This window comes from Lynx rufus, unplaced genomic scaffold (assembly GCF_022079265.1).
Source record: "Lynx rufus isolate CCGP_SWC_20201006 ecotype Redwood Valley unplaced genomic scaffold, mLynRuf1.p SCAF_11, whole genome shotgun sequence".
Taxonomy (NCBI): domain Eukaryota; kingdom Metazoa; phylum Chordata; class Mammalia; order Carnivora; family Felidae; genus Lynx; species Lynx rufus.
This window is the reverse complement of record NW_025814825.1, coordinates 56,824,442-56,850,616: the sequence shown is the minus strand read 5'-3', so window position 1 is coordinate 56,850,616 and position 26,175 is coordinate 56,824,442. Positions and strand designations below refer to the sequence as shown.

Below are 26,175 nucleotides of genomic sequence, written 5' to 3'. Positions count from 1 at the left end.
TCCCTCCACTGCATAGGTCCCAGGAAGAGGAGCAGGAGGAGGAGGAAACGCGGGGGCCGGGCGGCTCCCAGGGTGCAGCGGCGCGGCCCCCGCATGGAGCCCAACGTGCGCTTCTGGATCACCGAACGCCAAGTACGGCCCGGGCCCGGCGCGGCTGGGGGCGGGGAGGCCCTGGGCCGCGTGAAGTCACCGGCTGGAGTGCTGGCTGGCCCGGGTGACCTTGGGTAGGCCACGTGGTCGCACCACCCGCCTTCCCACCTCAGACCCCGGGAGGGGACGAAGGGGAAACCCAAGCGTGCGGGAGGCCGACAGCCAGGGCTGGTACCGCGTGTCACCGCTACCCCAGGCCTGGCTAGCGAGGGTCGTCACAAGGTCACCCTACCCATCGCCCTGAAGAGTCAGGCCCCGCCTCGCAGGGGTCTGCCCTCCGCTGCCTAAGCTGTTGCTGAGCACCAGCTTGGAAAGGAACAGATGCATCCAGGAGCCACCCCCGCCCCTCCTAACCTCCGTAGGCTCAGCCACTCGGATGGCACAGGGGCTGTCGGCAGCGGTAGACAGGGAGTAGCGCGGTCCCCGCCTCCAGGCGGTGACTGGGCGGCGCTGCCCAATAGAAATACGATGGGAGCCGTAGAGGTCATTAACATTTTTCTGGTAGCCACATTCAAAAGGGTAAAAAGAAACAACAGAAATTAATTTTAACAGTCTATTGTATTTAGCCCAACAAACATAAAATATTAACGTTTCAACACGTAATCAATGTAAAAATTATTAATGAGATATTTACATCCCTTTTTTACATCTTTGAAATCTGGTGTCTATTTTACACATACAGCATATCTCAGTTTGGCCTGGCCACATTTCAGGGGCTCCAGAGCCACACGGGGCTAATTGGACCATACAATTCTAGGGTGTTCTCTTTCAGCCTTACCTAAAGAAGGGCCTAGCCTGGTTTTGAGTAGGGAAGTTGAAAGGGGACAGGGAACTCCAGCTTTCCAGGCACAGCCAGGACCGGAAGCCAAACCGTTGCAGAGGTGGTGTGTGTTGTGGGGGAGGGGAAGGGGAAGGTTTTGGAAGCCAACCACACTTCCTCTGTCCACATGTGAACTGAGCTGCCTTTATTGATGCCTGGCTGGGGTGTCGGGTTCTTTATAACTCAAGTTAAGTCTTAGAACAATGATAAGAGGGTAAAGAAGAAGCTTCTGAGAACTTTTTAGGTAGTTGGTTCCAGGTCATTTGTGCGATGTGAGCATAGATAGGCCCATTTGACCCCAGAGTCTGAGCTTTTAACCCTCGAGAGTAATTTGATATTAGAGTAGTTAAGAGCACAGGCTGCTGGGTTTGGTCCCGGCTGGGTTTTCTTGGGTACGTTCATGAGCTTTACCTCAGCTGTAACATGGGGATGTTGCAGGAGCTGCAGTTAGAAGCCCTGTTAGGGTCTCAAACATTATGTTCACCGTTATTATTACCATATATCTTTTCTTTTCTGCCACCACTAACCTCTCTGGTGCTCTTCTCCCTCTCCAGTCTTTTATTCAGAGATTTGTTCAGTGGACAGAGTTATTGGATCCTACAAATTTGGTCATTTCAATTGTGAGTATTTCCTTGTTTTCTGAGATAATGCCTTTCACATCTTATTCTGAAATGGGAAGACCGTGTGTCCCTTTTGAAAAGCAGTGGAAACAGAATCCATATATATTATCACATTTTCATTCCTTCAGAATGAGCTTGTTAGATTGGAAGGTGGGTAAGCAAATGCTGACAGGTAATACCAAGCTCTGGGCCAGGTGCTGGTGGTTCAAAAGGGATCAAAACAGTCATCCCTGGTCATGGAGGATAGACCGGCAGAGGTGGTCACAGACCTTGACCTTGGGTTCTAAGGGAGGCGGAAGGCCAGAGGGAGGAGGCATCCAGGAAAGGTCAGATAGAAGGGACTGTAAGCAAAGCCCAGGGGAGAGAGCGGGTAGTCCGGTCAGTGCGTTGGGGAACCAGGCAGTTCCTGAAGGGCCTTGTGTGTCATTCAGATGAGAGGGGTTTGCATTTAGCCTGCAGGGCGAGGTGGTGAGGTTTGTGGTTCAGAGGGTCTCTGGGCACCATGTGGCAAAGGATCAGAGGGACCAGACTGTAGATGAGGTGAGCTGTTCAGGGAATGGCTCAGCTATCTGAGTGAAAGACCAGGGTTTGAACCATGTGTTGCTGAGGGCAGAAGAGGAGATGCCCTGTCACCAGCAATACCCCTCAGGGCCAGAGCCACAGGGACACTCCCATCCTTGTGTTCAAGTTGTTCCAGGCAGCCTTGTTTATTTATTTTTATTTTTATGTTTTTTTTAATGTTTATTTATTTTTGAGGGAGAGAGGGAGACAGAATGTGAGCCACGGAGGGGCAGAGAGAGAGGGAGACACAGAATCCAAAGCAGGCTCCAGGCTCCGTGCTGTCAGCACAGACCCAACCTGGGGCTCGTGAGATCATGGCCTGAGCCGAAGTCCGATGCTTAACCAACTGAGCCGCCCGGGTGCCCCACAGTCTAGTTTATAATAGAGAAAAATAACCTGAATGCCCATCAGTAGGGAAATAGGAAAATATAATGTATATTCATACAGTGGAATACTAATAGAAGTTGAAAATGATCTAGTTAGCGATGTATAGTATTAACATGGAAACACGTGTATGATGTTACATGGAAAGCATCTACAATGTTAAGTGAAAAAAGCAAGACGCATAAAGTACAACATTTATGTAGATGACAATATAAACCAAAACTACATCTTTGTTTACAGATACATGTATTCTTATTTGTAGAAGTATAAGAAAGTGGACTGGAATTTCATACCTTGAACTCATAATACTTCCTCTCTGATAGAATAGGGAGACAGGAGACTGCGGGTGATGGCTTTTGGGGGAAAAAGAAAAAAAAAAAGAAAAATTGGAAGCAAATATAACCGAATGTTTACAGCTGTTAATTCTGTGGAAGGGGATTGGGAGTATGTACTCATTCTTTGTATTTTCTGTATTTAATTCTTTTTTTTTTTTCTCAAATTAAGAAGAAATGAAGAGAGGAAGTAAGCCTGAATGGATCAGATGTGGGGGTGAGAGAGAGGAGAGATCTTCAGGTTTCTAACTCTCAAAGCCAGGCAGATGGTGGTGGCTCTCATGGAGACAGCTGACATCAGAGAATGGGAGGGAGGTGGCACCCGTGGCTTGAGCTGCTGGAGCTGTCTGGGAAGCTGGGAGCTCTGGATCTGAGTGCCACACGGGACTATCCTCATGGAAACTCTAAGGGAGTAGAGAACATCATCAGTGTGTTGTACTGAAATCAGATGTCAAGGAGCATGTGATTCCTAAATCTGAGGATAAAGCTAAACAATATTGAGATCATTGCTTGATTTTTTTTTCTCTCTGATTATAGGAAAAAATAGAAAAATCAAGGCAACTATTGTTAACAAATGAAGATGCATTCATACATGACTTGGAGGACCGAAGGGTATGTGTCCCATGCCTGGTTCAGGGTTGGATGTGGTTGCCTTCAGGAGATTCTGCTTGCATGGTCTCAAATCAGATGGAGTCTTGTCATAGTGAACACTGCCCAGGGGATCTGCTTTTTAAAACTGGATTAGTTTTTTTTTTTTTTTAATGTTTATTTATTTTTGATAGAGAGAGACAGAGCACAAGTGGGGGAGAGGCAGAGAGAGAAGGAGACACAGAATCTGAAGCAAGCTCCAGGCTCCGAGCTGTCAGCACATAGCCCGACATGGGGCTCGAACCCACAAACCGCGAGATCATGACCTGAGCCAAAGTCGGACGCCTAACCGACTGAGCCACCCAGGAGCCCCATGGATTAGTTTCTTTTAAATGTAGTGAGGATTCATTCTCGTAAACCAGATTACTAGCAGAAGGAGCTAGTATTAAGGAAAGGAGAAAAAAGCATAGGGTTCCTCCTGTGCTTAGATATTAGTGGGGATCCTCTGTGACTGATCCCTGGAGCCCCATGGGAAACTCCAGAATTCAGGCAGGCCTCTGAAGTCAGAATCTATTTCCCATTAGAGGCAGTGGTCCAGGTCAGGATTACACTCCTGCCCAAAGAGTTAAACCAAGCATTTGTTATCTACCTTGTGGTGGATGGGGCTTTCCAGAGCCTACAGACATCAGTCCTGTGAGGCAGCCTGTGGAAAGCTCACATATTTAGTTTGGGATGTGTGTGTGTGCGTGTGTGTGTGTGTGTGTGTGTGTGTGTGTGTGTGTTTATGAACTTGATAGGGCCTCTGGGCTCACAGCCTGGCTCAGATGCAGGTGCCTTGGCTAATGGCATGGTGCATCACCTTGCCTGCTCTTCTCTGAACCAGGGGCAGGCTAGATTCAGGTACTCACCTGAAGAGTAAGTTAGGTGTTGCCCTTGAGTCCTCTCCAAGGTAGGAGATTTAGGACTTTTTAATGTTCTGGCTGTTTTCTTTCTGTGGATCATCTTATTGCTTATTGTTAGTTCATTTGTTTGTTTGATACATTTGATTAATTTTTTTAAACATTTATTTATATTTGAGAGAGAGAGAGAGAGAGTGAGAGGGGGGAGGAACAGAGAGAGAGGGAGACACAGAATCTGAAGCAGGCTCCATGGTCTGAGATGTTAGCACAGAGCCTGATCGGGGCTCGAACTCATGAACCGCGAGATCATGACTTGAGCCGACGTCGGATGCTTAACCGACTGAGCCACCCAGGCGCCCTTGACTCATTTATTTTGATTTATTGTGTCCATGTGGCATTGAACAGTTCTGGCCTTCACTCTCTGAAAGGTGGAGTAAAGGCGGCACCAGAAATGAGACTGGAGAGATTTTCTTATTCTTTTTTGCTGCCAATTCACCTTTAAAAGCTTTGCTTGTTTTTTCTCTTTTTAGGTACAAGAAGCTTGGAAGAGAAGTCTTGTAAGTTTCAGCCCCTTGCTAATTTTTAGCCTGCTACGATAACAAAACAAAACATCAGACTGACCCTTGTGTTTGCTCTTGTGAAGTCAACAGTGCATCCTGACAACAGCAAACTGATCCCCGTTCCTTTTCGACCTGCAGGTGAGCAGATTCCAATTTTCACAAGCGGGTTGAGAAAACATGGCTTGTAACAGTTAAAAAACTCTGTCTAGAAGGATTTCTGACAGTGAGTCTGGAAACAGCTTAAAAGGGATGTTTGAAGGGTCTAGGTGCTGATAGTGGAGAAGAGCAGGTTTGGGGCCCAGAGCTGCATCCAGTGCTGTGGAAAGATCTGGAAGGTTGGGGGTGAGGACACAGGCCTGGGTCTGAAACCTACTTTGCTCTGTTATCTGCTAAGAAACACAGCTGATCATTTCATTGATGATGGTTCTAGAACTGGTAACTCATAAGTGTTTTGGATTCCATGTAGTATCTTAATTACAATGAGGGGAATAAAACCTATGATCATACAGGGCCCTTTTAACTATAAATTCTCTCTGTGATAAACAAAAAACTGGAAACACCATAAATATCCAACAATTCAGACTATAGTTAAATAATTCATTAAAATGAATGAGGTAAATCCCATGTGCTAATGTAGAAGAATGGATCTCCAGGAACTAGTATTAAGGGGGAAAAAAGGCACAATATAAAACAGTGTATAGTGATCCTGTTTGTATGAGTAAGTGTTGTGAGCATGAGAGAGCACCAGAGAGTATGGGAGTTTCCATCTAGTAGAGGAAAAACACTTGTCTCTCCTTTTAATGCCTCGCTTCTGACACCAGATACATGGGCTTTTCCCACACCCTTCAATTCTGTGACACCAGCCAGGTGTCTTATAGGTTTTTGATTTAAAAAAAAATTTTTTTTTTTTACATTTATTTATTTTTGAGAGACAGAGAGACAGAGCACAAGTCAGGGAGGGGCAGAGAGAGAAGGAGATACAGAATCCGAAGCAGGCCCCAGGCTTCGAGCCATCAGCAAAGAGCCTGACGCGGGGCTCAAACTCACAAACCATGAGATCATGACCTGAGCTAAAGTTGGACACTTAACTGACTGAACCACCCAGGTGCCCCTGGTTTTTGGTTTTTTTTTTAATGTTTATTTTTGAGAGAGAGAGAGAGAACTAGCAAGGAAGGGGGAGAGAGAGAGAGAGAGAGAGAGAAGAATCCCAAGCAGGCTCTGTGCTGTCAGTGCAGAGCCCAACATGGGGCTCAAACTCATGAACTGTGAGATCATGACTTGAGCCAAAATCAAGAGTCAGACGCAGCCACCTAGGTGCCCCTGTCCTACAGTTTTAAGTCAGTCCTGACTGTCAACCTGGGGACAGTGACAGACCCCACAGTTTAAGGGCTCAGGCCCACAAGACCACCCCAACTTCAGAGGCCAATTGAAAGTCCAGGTTCTCTGTGCTTCTGACGAACCTGCTATAAATTGGAGGTCCTCACACCCCCCCCCAACCCCCCCAACTCCTGGGGCTTGAAATTGCTAGACTGGCTCACAGAGCTCAGGAAGACCATTTACTTACTAGATTCACCGTTTATTATTAAAGGATACAGTTCGGGAACAGATGGAAGTGATGCACAGAGTGGGCTGGGGAAGAAAGAGCTTCCACACCTTCCCCAGGCCTCTGCTCTGCCAGCACCTGCTTGTCCTCAGCAACTGAAACACTGTAAAAAGCAGGCTTTATCACTATGGTTGACTAGATCATTGGCCCTTGTGACTAGCCCGGCGTCCAGCCCCTTTCCCCTCCCTGGAGGTAGAGGTAGGGGGTGGGGCCAAAAGGTCCAACCCCCTCATGCGTTGGCTGGTTCCCCTGGCAACCAGCCCCTCCTTAGGGGCTTTCCAAAAGTCACCTCATTAACATAAACTCAGGTGAGCTGCACCGGGGTTCTTAGGAGTACAAAAGACACTCATTTCTCCTTCACTGCTGTTCTCATTGAGGAAATCCCAAGGGCGTTAGGGTCTCTGTGCTCGGAACAGGGACGAAGAGCAAATACAGATTTCTTATTATAAATGACTCCATCACAGATGTACAAAGTTCGTGCAGAAGGACGAACAGGTGCGGGTTCACAGCGCTTGCCCTGAGTTGGAGGGACTGGGAAGGCCCGGGGGGGGGGGGGGGGGGCGGGGGCGGGGGCGGGGGCGCCTCGCTAGGTCTTTCCTTGCTGTGCTGATTGAAATGCTTGCCATACGCACATAGTTATTATTAGGAAAAAATGAAACAATGAAGACTGTCCTTTGGCGTCTGTGCCTTCAGGGCGCTGGAGAGGAGGGTCTCAGGTGGGTGCCCCCCCCCCCCCACTCCGCCTGCCTCGGCGGCTGCAGTCACTGACCCTCTTCTCTTCCTTGCCAGCTCTCCTACCTTTCACGGCACCCATGGTGAGTCAGCTGAGACCCCAGGTTTAGGAAGATGTCCACTCATCTCCTAACCTCAGCGGTTTGTGTCCTCCAGCTCTGGAGCCCTGTCCCGCCACCCCCCGCCTCTGACCCTTGTCTGCTCTTCTTGTATTTTCACCCTGCCCCCCACACTTAATCCAGTCAGGCATCTGGGCCTCTTGAAGGTCCCTGTGTCACAAGGTAGTCCTTTCTCTGGATGCCTACTGTGCTCAGAGCGCTACAAGGCGGATGAAATGCTCCCTGCTGCAAGCACACAGGACTGTCCGTGACCTTCTCTCCCTTAACCCTCCACCCCACCCCTGCCCAGTACAGGCCCTCTCCTGGGACCTGGGATTGCCCCCCCACCCCCACCCCAGAGAGGCTGTACCACCTTCACTCTCACGGGGTGCTTTTTCACCAAGTGACAGCATTCCTCCGTCACTTCTCCCACACCCGTCCTGTGTGTGCGCCCACTGGCAAGTGCAGACTTCTCAGCTGCCCCGCCCTGCTGCATCGCAGGTCTTTGAAGCAGGGACCCGTGTGAGAGTCCCGGGTGTCCTCAGTGCCCTGTAGGCGTCACTTGCCCTGTAGCCTTCTGCACCTGGACCTTTGCCTCCTTGTCCCAGTCCTGGGGGGCCCAGTCCTGCATCTCCCCTGGGAAGTCCTTTGCCTGGCAGCTCCCCCTCCCCCAAAACACTTAAAACTTTGCTTTATTTTCTTAAAAGATCTTTTTGTCGATGCTGTCGGTGAAAAGTCTGAAGTCCCTGATTTTACCTCAGGTAACAACTGTTTCTATTTCATGATGACTGAATTCTGTTGTGCTCGAAACCAGTGTGTGATCCGTTTGCCTCCGTCTTTGTGCAGGTTTCCTTCTACACCTACACTACGGCATTCAACATTGTCAACGGAAACGCAAGTTATGTGAGTATTATGAGGCCCAGGGGATATGCAATGCTCTGTTATTTCTTTTGGAGTTTTGTTTGTTTGTTTTAATTATCCTTCCAGGGTAAAACTGTGGTATTTGCTAAGTATGTACTTTTGTTTTTTCCTTAGAATCGTCGCCCACATGAGAGTCTATTACTAGGGACAGGAGTAATTGCTTCTTCATCCTTTTTTGGAGTGGGTATTTTAAAAATCTGTCAAATTTTATGTATTCCTCAGGACAAAACAAAATATTCTGAATTAAAATTCATGTTTCAACTCAAACTTTTTTTTAATCTTTGTTTTTTAATTCAAATTTTTTTTTTTTTTTTTTTTTTTTTTTTTTTAAGAGAGAGAGTGCGTGCGTGAGCAGGGTAGGGGCAGAGAGAGAGGGAGAGAGAATCCCAAGCAGGTTCCATGCTCAACACAGAGCCTGACATGGGGCTCAATCCCACGGCCCTGGGATCGTGACCTGAGCCGAAATCGAGAGTCAGACGCCCAACTGACTGAGCCACCCAGCCACCCCCTCAATTCAAACAACTTAGAAACTATGACTAAGAGATAAGAAAGGAAATGGTCACCTGTAATCCTGTCACCCCCCCTAAATAAGCATATGAGTATCCCAAGTTTCTAGGCATATACTCAGTACTCTTACCTTTTTAAAAAATGTATTTAGGCTAGATAAACATGTACAAATCGTATATTGCTTTGGATGTCAGGGCACCGTGATGGTTAAAAACACAGATATTAGAGTCAGATAAGCCTGGGTTGGCATCCTGGCTCAAATTCTTAGTGGCTCAGTGACTCTGGACAAGTTATATAACCTCCCTAAGCCTCCGTGTGTTCCGCTGATAATCGGGAGAACACCTCAGCGTTGCAAGAATTAAAAAATACACGGAGAGCATTTGCAAAGGGCTGACCTGTGCCAGGAACTAGGTCGATGCTAACTCTTGCTATTGAGTATGTTCAGCTGACTTTTTGGACCTAGGCAATAATGATTTTTCTCTTGTTTTTCTAGTTACTCCCTCATTTGCTCCAGATGCGGCTGAATAACATGTTATTGAAAAAAGCCCTTCCCATCATCATTCTGAGTAAGCAGGAAGCATGCAGTCTCTGTGGTCTTTGAGCTTTCCTTCATCTTTGGGGACAGCCAGGTCCCTTGGCCACATTGTGACTGATGACAGCTGCTATTTGTAGCTTTCCGGGGTCCCCGGGGCCAAACTAGGTCCTTGGTTTGAGAGGTGACACTTGCTCTGTAGATATACTCTTCATTGTCAGAGGATGAACACAATTACATTTGCAAGACTGTGCAAGCCCTGTGCATGTATTATTTCACTTAATCCTGACAAAAATGTATGGGTAGCAATATCGTTAGTCCATTTACAGAAGCAGAGGCTGAGGCAGGGGAACATTAACTGTCCTAGGGTCACACAGGGAATAGGTGGCAGCAGGGGGGATTCCAGCCTGGTGGACAGACTCTAGTGGGAGCAACAGAGATGTTAACCGTTTCAAGTTTGCCAGCCTGCAGATTCACACTCCATGTTTGACTCTGGAAATCATAATAGCGGTTTGAAGTGTTGGCAGAATGATGTGAGCGGTAAAATTTGGGAGAATGTCATAGAAACCTGATCAGACCAGCTAAAGCAAAGAAGAGGGGTGTATTTACAGGACCCTGGGGTTTCTCCTGGAATCTTCCCAGGGAGCTGGGCTGGACTTTCAGAGGTGCTGAAACCTGGTGCCGGGTCCTGGTCAGGGAAGGACCAACTGACTGGGAAGCCAACAGTTCTGATCCAGTTCCACAGCCAGCTCCCGCCAGGTGACCAGCTGAGGGCGGAGGAAGCATAGCCATCAGAGAAAGAGGCATGACATCAGAAAAGGTGTTCCTTCACTGGGCCAAACTCACCCTCTGTTGTGCATTTTCTTCTCTACATCCATAGCCCACATCAGTGCCATGAATGTTGTTGCAGCCCGAAGCCTTGAGCCCATTCGAGGGATTGAAGTCATGGACAAGGAAGGCAATGTCATGGGCTATTCCAGAAAAGCCGGGACAAAGGTAAGGGGACACAATGGAGCCTTAGCTGGCTTGCCTCTTGGGTACAGCATTGAGTTTTCTGTTTGAGAGCTGTACCCAAGTCATGTCTCCCTTCCATCTTTCCTTATCCTGTTTTCCCTCTTGCAGACAGAGCGGTTTTCCATTTTGCACTGTGATGTTTAAAATGATGTTTCCATTTTACACCAGTAATATGCAATTAGTCTGAGTTCTCCAGAGAAACAAAACCAGTCGTATGGATGCATGTGTGTATTTATTTTAAGTAATTGGCTGATTCAATCGTAGGGCCCATAGGTTGCTCAAGTGTAGGCCAGGTCGGCAGGTTAGAAACTCAGGAGCCGTTGAGGCAAAATTTCTTCTTTGGGAAAACCTTCTCGATTTTGCTCTCAAGGCTTCCCAACTGATTAAACAAGGCCCATTCACACCATGGAAGGTAATCTTTGCTTAAAGTTAACTGACTATAGATGTTAACCACATTTACAAAATAGCCCCACGGTAGCACGTCAGTGTTTGGTTTAAGTACCAGGTCCCATCGCCTAGCCAGGTTGACACATGAGACTGACCGCCGCAGACGGGCTTCCACCAAATGCTAGGCCGCTCTCTGAGGGTGAGATTTTATTTTTCCAGCTCAGCATCCACACACACACACCCCCAAGGCTGCTCTGCACTTGTGGAAGTCAGTGACTCCCTGTCTGGATTTGAGAGCAATGTTCGCGGTCCCCCTCACAGCAGATTTTCTTATAGTCTTCGTCTTTCCGGACCAGTCTGCTGGCAAGGCTGGGCTGAGAAAAACCGTGCTCTGACCAGAACTCTTCAAAAAGGCTTCGGTTTTTAAAATTTTGTTGTAAATATTTTTTTAAGTTTATTTATTTATTTTGAGAGAGACAGTGCATGCCAGAGGGACAGAGAGAGAAGAAGAAGAAGAAGAAGAAGAAGAAGAAGAAGAAGAAGAAGAAAGAGAGAGAGAGAGAGAGAGAGAGAGAATCCCAAGCAGGTTCCACGCTGTCGGCACAGAGACCCACATGGGGCTCAATCTCACGAACCTCAAGATCACGACCTGAGCTGAAATCAAGACTCAGACACTTAGCCAACTGAGCTACCCAGGCACCCCTCGAAGGCCTCAATTTTTAATAAGTTTTATTATTAAATAGTTGAATTCTTTTGCTCAATTCAGCACCCTGGCTTCTGTGTGCATTCAGGTTGAAGAAACCGGACTGGCCTATGGTGGTCTCATTTGGGGTTTGAACTTTTTGTAAAATTACTTTTTCAGCAGGTGAGGTTTTTCTGTTTTTTTGTTTTTTTGTTTTTCTCTGTGGAATGCCATTAGCTAAAGAATCATAGCATAAGGCAATTGTGTGCAAATGGCCTGAACAGCAGCAAAGAACAGCCCAATAAGAAGTGAAGGGAATAATAGCTTCTCATGGTGTCAGTGTTCAAGGGGACTCCTGTCGGGACACCCTCTGCCCTATGTGTCGGCAGAAGAGGAGGTCAGAAAAGATGGCTGATGGGGCGCCTGGGTGGCTCAGTCAGTTAAGCGTCTGACTTCGGCTCAGGTCATGATCTCACAGCTTGTGAGTTCGAGCCCCGCGTCGGGCTCTGTGCTGACAGCTCGGAGCCTGGAGCCTGCTTCGGATTCTGTGTCTCCCTCTCTCTCTCTGCCCCTCCCCCACTCACACTCTGTCTCTCTCTCTCTCAAAAAATAAACGTTACAAAAAAATTAAAAAAAAAAGAAAAGATGGCTGCTCGTTCAGTTGGTAAATATAGCGTTGTTTGGCTCACAAACATCTTGCTGTAAACCCTGTCCGTGATTCACAAAGCTGAATTACAAACCATTAGCTACATGCCTGCCACCAGATTCCTGCCAGAACGTTTAGTAGCATGTCTGAAAAATAGGAGCCACCTTTTCTTTCTTTTTTAATTTTTTTTAATTTTTTTTAACTTTATTTTTTATTTTTTTAAATTTACATCCAAATTAGTTAGCATATAGTGAAGCAATGATTTCAGGAGTAGATTCCTTAATGCCCCTTTCCCATTTAGCCCATCCCCCCTCCCGCAACCCCTCCAGAAACCCTCAGTTTGTTCTCCGTGTTTATGAGTTTCTTCTGTTTTGTCCCCCTCCCTGTTTTTATATTATTTTTGTTTCCCTTCCCTTATGTTCATCTGTTTTGTCTCTTAAAGTCCTCATATGAAGGAAGTCATATGATTTTTGTCTTTCTCTGACTAATTTCACTTAGCATAATACCTTCCAGTTCCATCCATGTAGTTGCAAATGGCAAGATTTCATTCTTTTTGATTGCCAAGTAATACTCTGTTGTGTGTGTATATATATGTGTGTGTGTATATATATATATGTATATATATATATATATACACCACATTTTCTTTATCCATTCATCCATCGATGGGCATTTGGGCTCTTTCCATACTTTGGCTATTGTCGATAGTGCTGCTATAAACATTGGGGTGCATGTGTCCCTTCGAAACAGCACACCTATATCCCTTGGATAAATGCCTAGTAGTGCAATTGCTGGGTCATAGGGTAGTTCTAGTTTTGGTTTTTTGAGGAACCTCCATACTGTTTTCCAGAGTGGCTGCACCAGCTTGCATTCCCACCAACAGTGCAAAAGAGATCCTCTTTCTCCGCATCCTCGCCAACATCTGTTGTTGCCTGAGTTGTTGATTTTAGCCATTCTGACAGGTGTGAGGTGGTATCTCATTGTGGTTTTGATTTGTATTTGTCTGATGATGAGTGATGTTGAGCATTTTTTCATGTGTCGGTTGGCCATCTGGATGTCTTCTTTGGAGAAGTATCTAATCATGTCTTTTACCCATTTCTTCACTGGATTATTTGTTTTTTGGGTGTTGAGTTTGATAAGTTCTTTGTAGATTTTGGATACTAACCCTTTATCTGATATGTCATTTGCGAATATCTTCTCCCATTCTATCGGTTGCCTTTTAGTTTTGCTGATGTTTCCTTCACTGTGCAGAAGCTTTTTATTTTGATGAGGTCCCAGTAGTTCATTTTTGCTTTTGTTTCCCTTGCCTCCGGAGATGTGTTGAGTTGAGCTGAATTACAAACCATTAGTTACATGCCTGCCACCAGATTCCTGCCAGAACGTTTAGTAGCGTGTCTGAAAAATAGGAGCCACCTTTTCTTTCTTTTTAAATTTTTTTTAATGTTTATTTTTGAGAGAGAGACAGACAGACAGAGTGTGAACAGAGGAGGGGCAGAGGGAGAGGGAGACACAGAATCCGAAGCAGGCTCAGGCTCCCAGCTGTCAGCACAGAGCCTGATGTGGGGCTCAAACCCACGAACTGTGAGATCATGACCTGAGCTGAAGTTGGACGCTTAACCGACAGCCACTCAGGCGCCCCAGTAGTGGCCACCTTTCTAAATGAATTACAGGTAACAAGGGGACAAGTGGTTGCCTGAAACACCTCGTTTTCGAAACAAAGGTTTTGTGCCTAAGAACCACCCTAACGAGACATTTTTAATAGCTTTATTGAGATGTAATTTATATACTATAAAATTCACCTGTGGCGCAAGTATAGTTGGATGAATTTTAGTAAATTTAAGCAGTTATGCGGTATCATCTCAGTCCAAATCTAGAACATTTTCATCCTAAAAATCTCCCTTGTGCCCATTGAACCACTCCTTTCTCCCACCCCCAGCCCCAGAGAAACACTGATCTGCTTTTTGTCCTCATAGTTTTGCCTTTCAGAAATTTCATGTAAGTGACTTGTACAAGTGTTTTTTTGTGTCTGACTTCTTTCACTTTTGAGGTTCATCCGCCTGTACCAGGCGCCGAAAGGTTGTTGCTTTTCATTGCTAAGCAGCATTGCATTGTATGGATGTGCCTTCCAGGTTTTGTGTATCCATTCCCCAGGCAACGGATATTTGGATCATGTCCAGTTTGGGGCTGTTATGCATAACGCTGCTCTGAACTTCCGCGCAAGTCTTTACGTGGATGGCCATCTGTCTGCATCTGTCTTCAGCTCCCTTTACCTGTAGGGTGCTAGGGCTGCTGTGAATCATTTGCACAGCTGAAGAGAAGAATGAGAGCAGGTGTATTTATTGTTAAGAGCCAGAGTGAGCAAGACTGGGGGAGAGGGGCGGAGAGGTAGAGGGAGAGAGAGAATCCCAAGCAGGGTCCATTCAGTGCAGAGCCCATCATGGGGCTCGATCTCATGACACTGGGATCAGGACCCCAGCTGAAATCAAGAGTCAGATGCCCAACTGACTGAGCCCCCCAGGTGCCCCATGAGCAGGTGTTTAATCTGTGAGTTGCTCCTTGGCTCCTCGTGCCCTCCAGGTGCTGTGTGAGCACAGCCACACCCTTGGCCTTAGGATCCCTTCCCTCCAGGAGCCAGGAGCTCTCAGCCTCCCAGGGGAGGCAGCCTTAGGCCCTGCTAGCTCTCAGGACGTCTAGTCCATCTGTCCAGGACGAGCTTCATTTTTGCATGAAGGCCAATTTAGGGTAAAAGATTTGATGGGGTCTGCTTTAAGAAAGAAAGAAAGAAAGAAAGAAAGAAAGAAAGAAAGAAAGAAAGAAAGAAAGAAAAGAAGGAAAGAAAGAAAGAAAGGAAAGAAAGAAAGAAAGAAAGAAAGAAAGAAAGAAAGAAAGAAAGAAAGAAAGAAAAAACGTTTATTGGTGCACCTGGGTGGCTCAGTCAGTTGAGCATCTGAGGCTTGATTTTTGGCTCAGGTCATGATCCCAGAGTCATGGGATTGTGCCCGCATCAGACTCTGAGCTAAGCATGGAGCCTGCTTAAGATTCTCTCTGGCTCGCGCTCTCTCTCTCACTTGTGCTCTCTCTCTCACTTTCTCTCCCCTGCTCCCCCTCTCTCCTCTGCCCCTCTCCTGCCCCCTTGTGCATGCATGCACGCTTTCTCTTTCTCATTCTCTCCAAAATAATAATAATAATAAAAAGAATAGTGTCTGCAACTGTGCATAAGGATAAGCATTCTTTCAACATTTCCCTGTCACCAAAAGGTTTATTTTCTGTGGCTAAAATTTCAGAAACTACGCAACCAGCAATATCTGATTGTAACAGGGCACCTTTGATCAGATTTCAGGGGCCAGTCCACGTTGTTTTCCCTTGACGGGCCTTGGAAGGCACTCCGCCGCAGAGTGTAACACGTGTCCCAGTGCCCCCCAATATAGGTGTCTGCTTTGCAGTGTCCTCCCCTCACACACAAGTGGAGAGAGGCCGGCCTCGTCCCACTGACGTGGAAACGCACCACACTCGGCAGCCGCTTTTCTCTCCCTGAAGTTGAGCAGTTGTATTTTATATTCCTGAAAGTTTAAGTGCCACCCTCCTCGGCCCCCTCTGTCCCTGTGGGGGAAAGGCGTTCTCTGCAGAGCAGTCGGATGAGCTGAGCATCATCTGATGTGGGAAGCAGAGAGCAGGGCTGGCGGGCATGGGAGGGGAACCCAGAAGGCAGGCTGTAGGCTCGTCCTGGGAAGCCAGCTGTGGAAGAGACGGGGTTGGAAGGGGACAGTGGCCTCATGCCTGTTCATCTTGGGCAGAGCAGTGCTGTCCGTGGAGTCATGCCTTACCCGGGGCTGGGGTTCTGAAGTTAACCTGTGTCATCTATAGTCAGAATTTCCCCGGAAAGTCTCTTACGTTGCCCTTGAGTACACATGACTTTGTGCATATATAACCCATACGGTAAATAACATGTTTAAATGTTGGATGTATAGAGTAATGTGTATTATAGAAAAGATGACAAAATGTTATCAACCGTACAACTTACTCGTGCAAAGTAAGATTTTGTAGCACCCCTCATTACACAGGCAAAAGGTGGGTGCATGCAGGTGGATCCGTGCATGGCACGTGTGGGTGTGATGCCACGCCAGTGCCCTCTGAGCTGGACTTCTGGAATGTTCCTCCACTCAAAGGGGTAGGAGTATCTGGGCTGCTGCTCAGGATCAGGAGGCCTGTGGCAGCGTCCTGGATTGGAAGGAAATCATGCAGCAGTCCTCGGGGGGCCCTTCCAGCATTTCCACCAAGGGGCCTGCCCTTTGGTTCTAGGTGACGATTTTTCTATAAGCTGCCTTTGCTTTGTACTTTGGGTGGTTGGCAGACCAATGGAGACCACTGTGGAGTCAGCGGAGGCAAATCCCGTCTCCAGTTGCTCCTGCACCCGCCCCAGCGGTCCTCCAGCTGCACGCACGTGGGGCTGCCTCCACCTCTCTCCACCTGCATTATTTTTCTAAGTGAGAAAGGAGAGCTGCTGAAGGATATCCGGAAATGGCCTCATGCCGTGTGTTAAGGTGCTTCCTTTCCATTTCTACTAGGCCGTTAAAGATACGGCGACGTCCAGAATCGTGCTGTTTGGGACCTCCGCTTTTATCCCTGAAGTCTTCTCCCACTTTTTCATAAGGTAAGAGGCAGGTAGGAATAGAGGTTTGACACTCAAAATCCTTACAAAACTTGTCAAACACCGAGCCTGCTGGGAGGGATGGGAAGAAGTTACTTTGGTCACCTTCCTGCTACATTCTGTTCATCACAGTTTAGGACAGCAGGATTCACGTGGGGCACGCATGGAAATCCAGATTTGTCTGTTCCTTAAACGTGGAATCTCACCCAGACCCTGTCCTCAGCTAGCTGTGTGTTCCTGGGCGCGTCCCAGCACCTGCTGAGGCACAGCCCCTCAGGTCTCGAATGCTGAGTTGAGGTGATTGGCAGGTTCTCCCAGCTCTGATGTGTTGTGAGTGTGGCTCAAGCCTGCCTTCCCCCTTCATTCAAGCATGTGTTAAATTAGCCTAAGTGGCCTAGATTCAGCAGACCATCATCCCTTTTGAGAAGCAAGAAATGGCCGGTTGGGAGGAAGTCCTGGGGACCTGCCAGTGACAAGCCCAACACGCAGTAGCTTAGGCCGGAAGGCAGATGTGTTGGTTTAGATACTGGGTGCGGGCAGAGAGCGTAGCCCAGGGCAGCTGAGCAGACGCCCCACGGCAGGGACAGTCCTATCTTCATGGTGTCAGCTTCCCTCTGTCCTGCCACACGCTGGCTTCCTCGTGGTGATGAGGGACATGACTGCCAACACCTCCCAGCTACTATCCTCAAAGAGTCCGGAGGAGTGATAGAAACATGGCAAACCCCAGCAGAGACAGGGAATGTCTTCCACTCAGTTCACAAACTCCCAGAGGAGGACTCAGTTGGCCCAGATGGGGTCACCGGAACCGATCCCCTCTATCCAGCGTGGTGAGTTAGAAAGCCTTCGTTAGGACCACATAAGGAGTGTTTTCTAGAAGTAGCAGCATGCCGCTTAGAGCCAAGTGTTACTTCCCATGGGCCACCGGCTGGATGGCTGTAGAGACTAATGCTGGCCGGGTTCTTCATGGACCAGTCTGGCTGGGTCAGAGCTGGGCTTCCTCTGAAAGCTGGCACCCTCCAGTCTATCCCTTGAAGCCCACCTAGTAACACGAGCGACCTGGGGAGAAGGGGTGGCGTTCGTTTCCCAATGGGCCCTCACAGCTGTGATAGTGTCCAACCTAGAGTGACCTCGGTGGCTCTTCTGACTCAGCCCTTTTATTCTGCGTGTGAATGAACCCAGGCTCAGGAAGGGAAGGTGTCTTGCCCAAGACCCTGCAGTCTGTCAGTGGCAGCCAGACCCAGGCCCCTGGATCTCTGACTCCCAGGCTGGGTCAGAATGTCACATGCATGTCAGCAGAGCCCAGCATCTAGAATCTGGCCTCTCACTTTGGAGGTGTGGGATTTTGGACAAGTGACTTAACTGGTCGGTGGCTGTGTCCTCGTTCGTGTGAAAGGGGGTGATGATAACACAAACTTCAAAGGGTTGTTGGGGATCAAATGGGCAAATGCCTGGGAAGTGCTGAACCCCAGGCCTGACGCCCAGCGAGCGCTCCGTCAGTGCAGCTGCTGGTATCGCTTGTTTGCTGGTGAGTGGGGACCAAGGCGTGGGCCCGGCCGGCTGCACGTAAGACCATTAGAGCGGAGGGCCAACCTCTGAAGAAAGCCCAGTAACCTTGTCTCTTACAGGACCCAGTTTTTCCGGCAATATCCATGGTCATTATGGACCTTCAAGCTGTCTTGTACTGTCTTAGTAATGGGACTGATGGTGCCAGTTTCTTTTAGTATGTACCCACAAATTGAACGGGTAAGTGCCCCCTATTCAAATTTCTCTCAAAACAAAAACAAAACAAACAAAAAAAAACAAGCCTTTTTTCTTCTCCTCGTTGTAAGAGAAAGAGAATTCTAAGAAATCTGCGAAGTTTACATAAGTATAAAAATAACATTATTTAATCCCGTCCCGCAGATCACTTGTGCCATTTTGGATTCTATTTTTCTTAGTGATATACCAGAAGCATTTTTCTGGGATATTTAAAAAACCTTTGAGATTTTTTAGATACCTCATAACGTTCCATAGTGATGCCTCATCCAATGGGACTTTCTGCAGCGATGGAAATGTTTGATACGTATGCTAATACAACCACCTCTAACCACATATAGCTGTTGAGCACCTGCAGTGTGGCTAATGTGACTGAGGAACAGAATTTTTTTTTTAATTATTTTTTTAAATATTTACTTATTGTTGGGGCGCCTGGGTGGCGCAGTCGGTTAAGCGTCCGACTTCAGCCAGGTCACGATCTCGCGGTCCGGGAGTTCGAGCCCCGCGTCGGGCTCTGGGCTGATGGCTCAGAGCCTGGAGCCTGTTTCCGATTCTGTGTCTCCCTCTCTCTCTGCCCCTCCCCCGTTCATGCTCTGTCTCTCTCTGTCCCAAAAATAAATAAACGTTGAAAAAAAAAATTAAAAAAAAAATATTTACTTATTGTTGAGAGAGAGAGAGAGAGAGACAGAGTGTGAGCAGGGGAGGGGCAGAGAGAGAGGGAGACACAGAATCTGAAACAGGCTCCAGGCTCTGAGCTGTCAGCACAGAGCCCGACGCGGGACTCGAACTCACGAGCTGGGAGATCATGACCTGAGCCGAAGTCAGGCTTAACCGACGACTGAGACACTCAGGTGCCCCTGAATTTTTTATTTAATGTATTTTAAGTACTCACATGCAGCTAGCGGTTTCTGTATTAGATGATGTAGTTCTATAGACTAGGATATATTATAATCGATGATGAGTCAGATTACCTGGATTCAAATTCCCAGCTCCCCCATGACCTCGGTCAATTTGTTTAAATTCTGTGAGATTCAATTTCCATATCTGTTAAAGAGAATTAAAGATAGTATCTCCGCAAAAGGCTGTTGCTGCTGTCAGGGACATTGTTGATGTCACAGCTTTTGGCGATTCCTGGCGTTTCTTAGCTGAAAATTTCAAATGCTTGTTTCTGTCACTGAAGTTAAAAATCAGTGATGTCTTCCAAAGCATTTAAATTTATGGAATGAGCTTGTTCAAAACCCAAATCTAGGTTCATAAAATCATTAATTCGGGTAACTTTGCCATCACCTAACATAGAAACTTATATTACTAAATATTTATTTATTAAAATAAAATGTTAGAATATATTTTTAATCCTTACAGGCCCACCTAGAACATGGCTTATTATAATAAGATTGTAATAAAAGTGAACTCTTTTGCAAATAATTACTTCTGGTCGCACTGGCACTCAGAGTGAAGGAGGTGGCTTAACCTGCAGAGGTTATGTCATTTACAAAAGTCGTTAAATCTTGGGGGGAGTTCCCACTCCCCTGCTGCCATGATGTGGTTTCCTCCTGGGCTCTTGTATTCATTCCCCAAACAGTGATGGGGGGCCTATCCTGCCAGACCAGCTAGGTGCTGGGGTCAGCGGTGAATAAATGGGTCTTGCCCTATGTAGCTATGAAAAAGCAATGATGTGTGGCCAGCTGGGCCTTTGATTGGGGAAGTAGGAGAAGGGGAAGCCACAGAGCCCAGGAATCCCGACTGGCTGAGGGTGGAGGTCCAAGGGAACAACCTTTTGCGGAACTCCCTTCGCTGCCACGGGGGAGTCAGAATATGGAATCCGCAAGTTGTTAGATAATCAGGTCTCTTTCCAGTTTGTCTTGTACACATCATTGTGGGTCATGGGATTCGTTTTTCCAATGTTAGGAGTAACTTGGTTCTTTACTCTGTGATATCATTTTGGTCCTCAGCTAGTGGCTACTCTCTATGGCTGGGGCCTCCGAGGGCATGAGGTCACCCTTCTTCTGGGAAGGCTAGGTCCAGGACAGCCTGTCAGAGGGCAGGACCAGAGGTGATCCTCCCCCACTTTGCTGCCGCTGTTCTCACTGGCCTTCTGGAGTCAGGTGGCCACTAGACTTAAAGTTACAGGGCCGAATGGATGTGTTGGGGTCCTCGGGCCCGTGAGGGGGAGACTCCCACACGCAGGTAACTGTAGACACAGTGGGACTGCAGTGGAACGCAGTCACACATAGGGGTGGTGTGAGCACAACAGAGGCAACGTCGGTGCAGCCAGGGGCTGGGGGCCGTGGCAGGGGATGCGTGGGGGGAAAGGCAGCCTGGGCCAAGGGCACAGCTTGTGCCCAGGCATGGAGTGGTGTGGTCCACCCCGGGCACTCTGGTCCCACATGGCTAGAGTGTGAGAGAAGAGGCTACAGGTGTTCTACACCTAATAAGTGTGGCTTCTGTTTATCCAGCATCTTCTGTGTCCTGGGGACTGTCTGCCTGGCAGTTAGTCTCTTGTCTTTAAGACAGCTTTTCAAGGTAGTTTGTATTCCCACTTTACCGACAGGAGCCTGGGGCTCAGGGGAAATAGGAAATTCCCCTATGGGCTATTTCAGCTATGGAGAGGCGGGGCCAATGGGGGAAGGACCTTACCAGCCCCTCATGGTGATAGAACTTTATACGGAGGCAATGAGGGAGACGTTTCGAGGGGGGAGTGGCTTAGTCAGGTTGTATTTTAGAAGTATCACTCTTTGGATGTCACAGTGTAGATGGGGGCAGTCCTGGAGGCTAGGAGGACAGCTGGGGGGCTGTAGACACATTCTGGCTGGAGGTGATGGGGGTTCAGAGTAGGTCCATGGTAGTAGGTTAGAGAGAAATATTGAATTGGGCGAGTTAGAATTTGTGAGCATTCAGATTGGGGGTGAAAGTAAAGAGAAAAGGATCCAAGGGGATGTCCAGATTTCTGGTTTAGGTGTGATGCCAATAACCAGGACAGAAGGAAGGAAGGGCTCTGTATTAACTAGGATTACGTTTGGGGCACCTGGGTAGCTCAGTTGGTTGAGTGTCTGACTCTTGGTTTCAGCGCAGGTCATGATCTCACGTTTCGTGAGTTCAGCCCCGCATCAGGCTCCACACTGACATGCAAAGCCTGCTTGGGATTCTCTCTCTCTCTCCCTCTCTCTCTCTGCTCCTTCCCTGCTCATGCTGTCTCAAAATAAATAAACTTAAAAAAAATTTTAAAAATAAATTAGAATTACATTCGGTTGTAAATGAGATCGAAAATAACAGCCTGAACAAGGTAGAAGTTGTTTCTCACTCACATAAAATGTGTCATGAGCACGCTGGGAAGGCGCACACATGAGTTGTGTTTTTCCACAGTACCTTTTCCAATAAAGTACCAGTTTTATTCAGTCATAAAGCAAAGGGATCACGATTCTAAAAGCAGGTTCAGGGTTCCAAACTGGGTGACATTTCACCATGTGATTAAACTTGGCTTCTTACACAGCGCATGGAGCAGAACATAAGTCACACAACAAACAAGGTAACAGAAAGGTGCAGAAGTTAGCCAAGCAAACGTGAAGTCAGTCTGTGGGTGCGCAGTTGAGATAAGGCCGTGGTCCAGTCGGGTCAGCTCTCGGCACTTACCGCTTATAATGGTCAAGCCGTGAAGGATCTCAGTCATGTTCGAGATCAATCGGGTAGTGCCTTTGGCGGCAGCTGCTTTTTAAGTGGTTATAGAGGGGTCACATCAGAAGAGTCTGATGGTTTGCTGCAAAACTCGTCCCTTTATGAAGAGGCCCTGCAGACCTCCTCTGGTTCGGCTTGTTTTCAGTGCTGGGGTATCAGCTGATGCCAGTCACAGGCCCCTGCTTCACATCAGAGGCTCCATTTTGCTTTCTACTGTGAGGTGACCAGCCCAGTAAGGCAGCGATGCGTCATAAAGTCCTCAGGGATCTTAATTCCTTCCAGGCCAGCATGCCACCATTCCTAGGGTTTGGCCCCATCTTCAAGGTACCAGATGGTACCTTTCTCATTCCACTTGGCCACGTGCCACTTTCACTTCATCACATTGGCCAGAACTTAGTCATGTGGTCAAGCCTCACTGCAAGGGAAGCTGGGAAATGAGGTCTTTATTTTGGACCTATTTAAAATTCTGCTGCTGTGGAAGAACAGATGGGACAGATGGCAGGAAGGGTAATGTGTCACATATGGAAACAACTGTTACCTGCTAGGAAGTAAGTATGACCAAAAGGCTATGGGGAGATTAGGGAAAGAAGAGAATTGCCGGCTGATCCAGGAAGGCTGCCTGGAAGAAGTAGGCTTTGGACATGGATGGATTTCAACAGGCAGAGATGGGGGAGTGAAGAGGGCATTCCAAGTCGGGGTATAGGAGAGCTGAGGAGTCCAATGTAGCTGGGCACAAGTCACTGAGTGTGACTGGCAACATGCTTGGGGCCAGATAGCAGGGCCTGTGTGGCCAGGCCCAGGAGGCAGGCTCTACTCTGAAGGCAACCGGTGGGTCATGCAAGGCTTGAAGGGGCAGGGCTCTCAGAGGCCAGAATAGAGGCAGGAAATGGAATCCATTTCCCCTCCTGAGCCTCTCCCCGCCAACCGCCAAGCAAGTCTTGGCATTTGCTAGACCTTGAAAGAACCTTGTTGGTCCAAGGTGGGCACAGAGGTGGCTGAATGGTGGTCCCCAGCCAGTGGGGTCCCCAAGCCCTGCCTCCTTGTCTGGCCCCCGCCCAGGACCAAGACATCTTCTCAGGCGTACCACGGGCTGCAGCAACCTTCAGGTCTGGAAACTCAGTGACCTTGACAGGGAAACTTGTCCCCTGCAAAACTCCTTTTCCACTAAGCTAGTACTTCTGCCACCTCGTGAGACTAAGAACCGTGACTGGGGATTAGGGGGATTGTTGTTAACTTTGGTGGGTGTGATGACAGCAGAGTAGTTGCATAACAGAGTCATTGTCCTTTGGAATTTCATACGGAAGCATTTGTAGGTGAAATGACAGATCTGAGAATTGCCTTCAAATACTCCCGAAAATACCCCCAAATTGGGATTGGGAGATGCCGGATGAAAGGAGATTGGCAGGTTGTTACTAATGCTGAGTGATGAGTAGATGAGGGCCCATTGTATTCTTTCTGCGTGTGTTTATATTTGAAATTCTCCATAACAAAGTGTTCAAGAAGTTCTGCTTTTTTGTTGTTGTCGATCAGAGATCACTGAAAAAGTTGGACTGGAAAATAGATGCTTTCTGTAATATATACATATATTTTTTTAACTTGGCTCTTAAGGCAAGAAAAGTTCTTAATATAAATATTAAGAATTTAACTTTGTTTTTCAGATACAGTGCAATAAGCTTGAAAAGGAAATTCAGTCCGCAACAGAAGAAACGGAACTCTTCTATAACAGAGGGGTATAGGGATGAGTTTTTGGTGAATTTGTTCTGTTCCTGCTTGAATGCCTTCCTCTCTGCTCGAGGTGTCTGTTCCGAGGACTCTGCCAGGGGTCTGGAACCCGAGGTGTCTGTGCCCCCAGGATGGCTTACAATTGCACAGGCCAGCGCCCTTTTCAGGCAGGTGCCTGGGGTTTCAAGCCTGGATGAAAGGAGAAACAAGAGGCTGTCCTGTCTGGTCCACCCCCATGGGGTTGCTGAGGGGATGGGTGATAGAAGATTCGATTCTCTAGGTGTTTGTTCATCAGCCTCTGAAGGGACACTGTGAAATTACTAATAAACTTATTAAAAGTTGAGTATTTGAAAAAATAAAGGAAAAGGGTCTCCCGCGCCCAGGGCCCAGGCATTAAATCGATGGCCCACCTCAAGGTAAGTGGGAGCCTCTGGTGAGCGCTGAAGGCCTCCACCCCCAAAGCAATCCTCTTTCCCTCCTCAGCTTACTCCCATTTTGGAAGCCTGAAAATCTTTGCCCCCGGGGCCATCCGCCTCCTTTCTCCTCTCTGGCAAATGACCCTGCCTCCTCCCTCACAGTGAAAACAAGGCTGTGGACCAGCGGTGGAACCTCCTGGCGTCAATTCCGCAGACCTCTTCCCACCCACGCCCAGCCTTCCCTCCTCCTGGCAAGGTCAGCTGTGGGCCGGGCTCTGGGCCCTTCCATTCCGATTTCCTCAGGGCCTTCCGTGCCTGTGTAGCTTCCCTGCCTCTGGCTCCAGACTCCTCCCTCCTTCCCAGAAGCAAGGGAACTACTGGAGTCACCAGCCTCGTTAAAATAGCTAACATCCTTCCGGAGCCAAATGTTTCCAAGAATTGTCTCCCCTCGCTGTGCCCACCGCCTTCCACCCTGCTAGAACTGCTCCCCACCCCGCACCCTACCCGAACGCTGACTGCCAGTCTGCTGGGTGCTCAGACTCAGCACGGGGCTTGCTCCCCTGAGCAGTAGGCCCCCCTCCTGCTGCCCCCGGTACCCCGCCCCTCAGACATCTTTTCCTCCCCGTCTCAGGAAATGGCACCGCCACCGACGAAGCAGCGTCACCCAAGATCACTGGCGTCACCCTCTCTTCTCCCTCCCCTCAACCCCATTCAACAGCTGAGCCCAAAGGTGACAAGTGCTACAGCCTGCCCGGCCCATCAGCATCCCCTGCTGGCGTTACTCGATTATCTCTGCTGGCTCCTCCCTTCCCTGCCTCAGCCTGCTCTGATAAACACCTGCCCAAAAGCCTTAAATGGCTTCCCAGTGCATCAGGTTCAAGTCCAAATTCCTTACCAGGCAGGCAAGAGCCTTTACCTTATTCATCTGCTACTGCCCTTTTTCTTTGGACCATACCCTGTTCCTCATATGGGCTGCAGTCTTTCCTTCCTGGACCTTCGTATCAGCTGTTCCCAGCTCCAGGTTAACTCTCGCTTATGCATCAGGTCTGACTTGGACATCACTCCCTCCAGGAAGCCCTCTAGGATACACAGTACTGAATTAGGTGCCCCTGCTATGTGCTCCCATAGCACTCATACTGTATCTAGCCTGGCCACACCACAGTGGGATAGTCTGTTTGCTGACCCTGAGCCCCCCCCCCCCCCAGACCGCATGCCTTGAGAGCAAGAAGTGTGTGTGTTGTGCATCAAGGGAAGCCTCAGGACACAACGCAGTGCATGGCAGAGTAGGCACCCTAACATCTGCATGCTGGAGGAACGTTTCCAACACACCCGGCCCCAAATGATCAAAGAATGTATCTGAGGCTTTCAGTGTTCCCTGGGCCAGAATGATGGTTATCTGCAAATTTGGTTAAAAGGGTTTCACAAAAGCCTAAACGAACAAAACTGTTTAAAAAAGCCTACCAGATGGCTCGGTATAGCCACAGGCATACACGAAACAAAATGAAAGAACAAAACACACAAAGGACCCAGGTGGAGGCTTAGCCACTAACAGATGACAGAGTAGAAATGCGAGGGCACCTTTTCAAAGGAGAAGACACAAGTGCCAGCTCTAGGAAATGGGGGATGGAGAAGGGCGAGGGCAGGGAGGGCAGGGGGTGAGCCAGGCATGGAGGCAAGGAGCTGAACGCCTTAACTTTCAAACAGGCCTTGTAATAACTTCCCAGCACATCTGCATTGACAAAAGGGTTTTATCTTTTGTTTCGAGTGGGGAGCATTACAGAAAGAGGGCACAATTCTTCATCTGCCTAAATTTCGTTGGGTATCAAAATATTTTCATTTTATTTCTGCATCATAAATCTGTAATTTTAACAACTTTGATCATTAACTGCTATAGTAATACAAAAAATGGAGATAAAGACGTTCATG

The 26,175-nt window shown here is 48.0% G+C and overlaps 1 protein-coding gene across 1 annotated transcript; it reads left to right on the top strand.

The window, feature by feature from the left end:
- On the top strand, window positions 1-25,124 carry SFXN4 (sideroflexin 4). The gene is made up of 14 exons (XM_047073518.1): window positions 1-132; window positions 1,525-1,590; window positions 3,405-3,479; window positions 4,885-4,911; window positions 4,998-5,052; window positions 7,307-7,332; window positions 8,055-8,108; window positions 8,194-8,250; window positions 8,383-8,448; window positions 9,269-9,341; window positions 10,188-10,303; window positions 16,602-16,687; window positions 18,310-18,427; window positions 23,770-25,124. The coding sequence occupies exons 1-14, from the start codon at window positions 94-96 to the stop codon at window positions 23,845-23,847; spliced, it is 936 nt and encodes a 311-aa protein (XP_046929474.1). The 5' UTR covers window positions 1-93; the 3' UTR covers window positions 23,848-25,124.
- The last annotated feature ends 1,051 nt before the right edge of the window (window positions 25,125-26,175 follow it).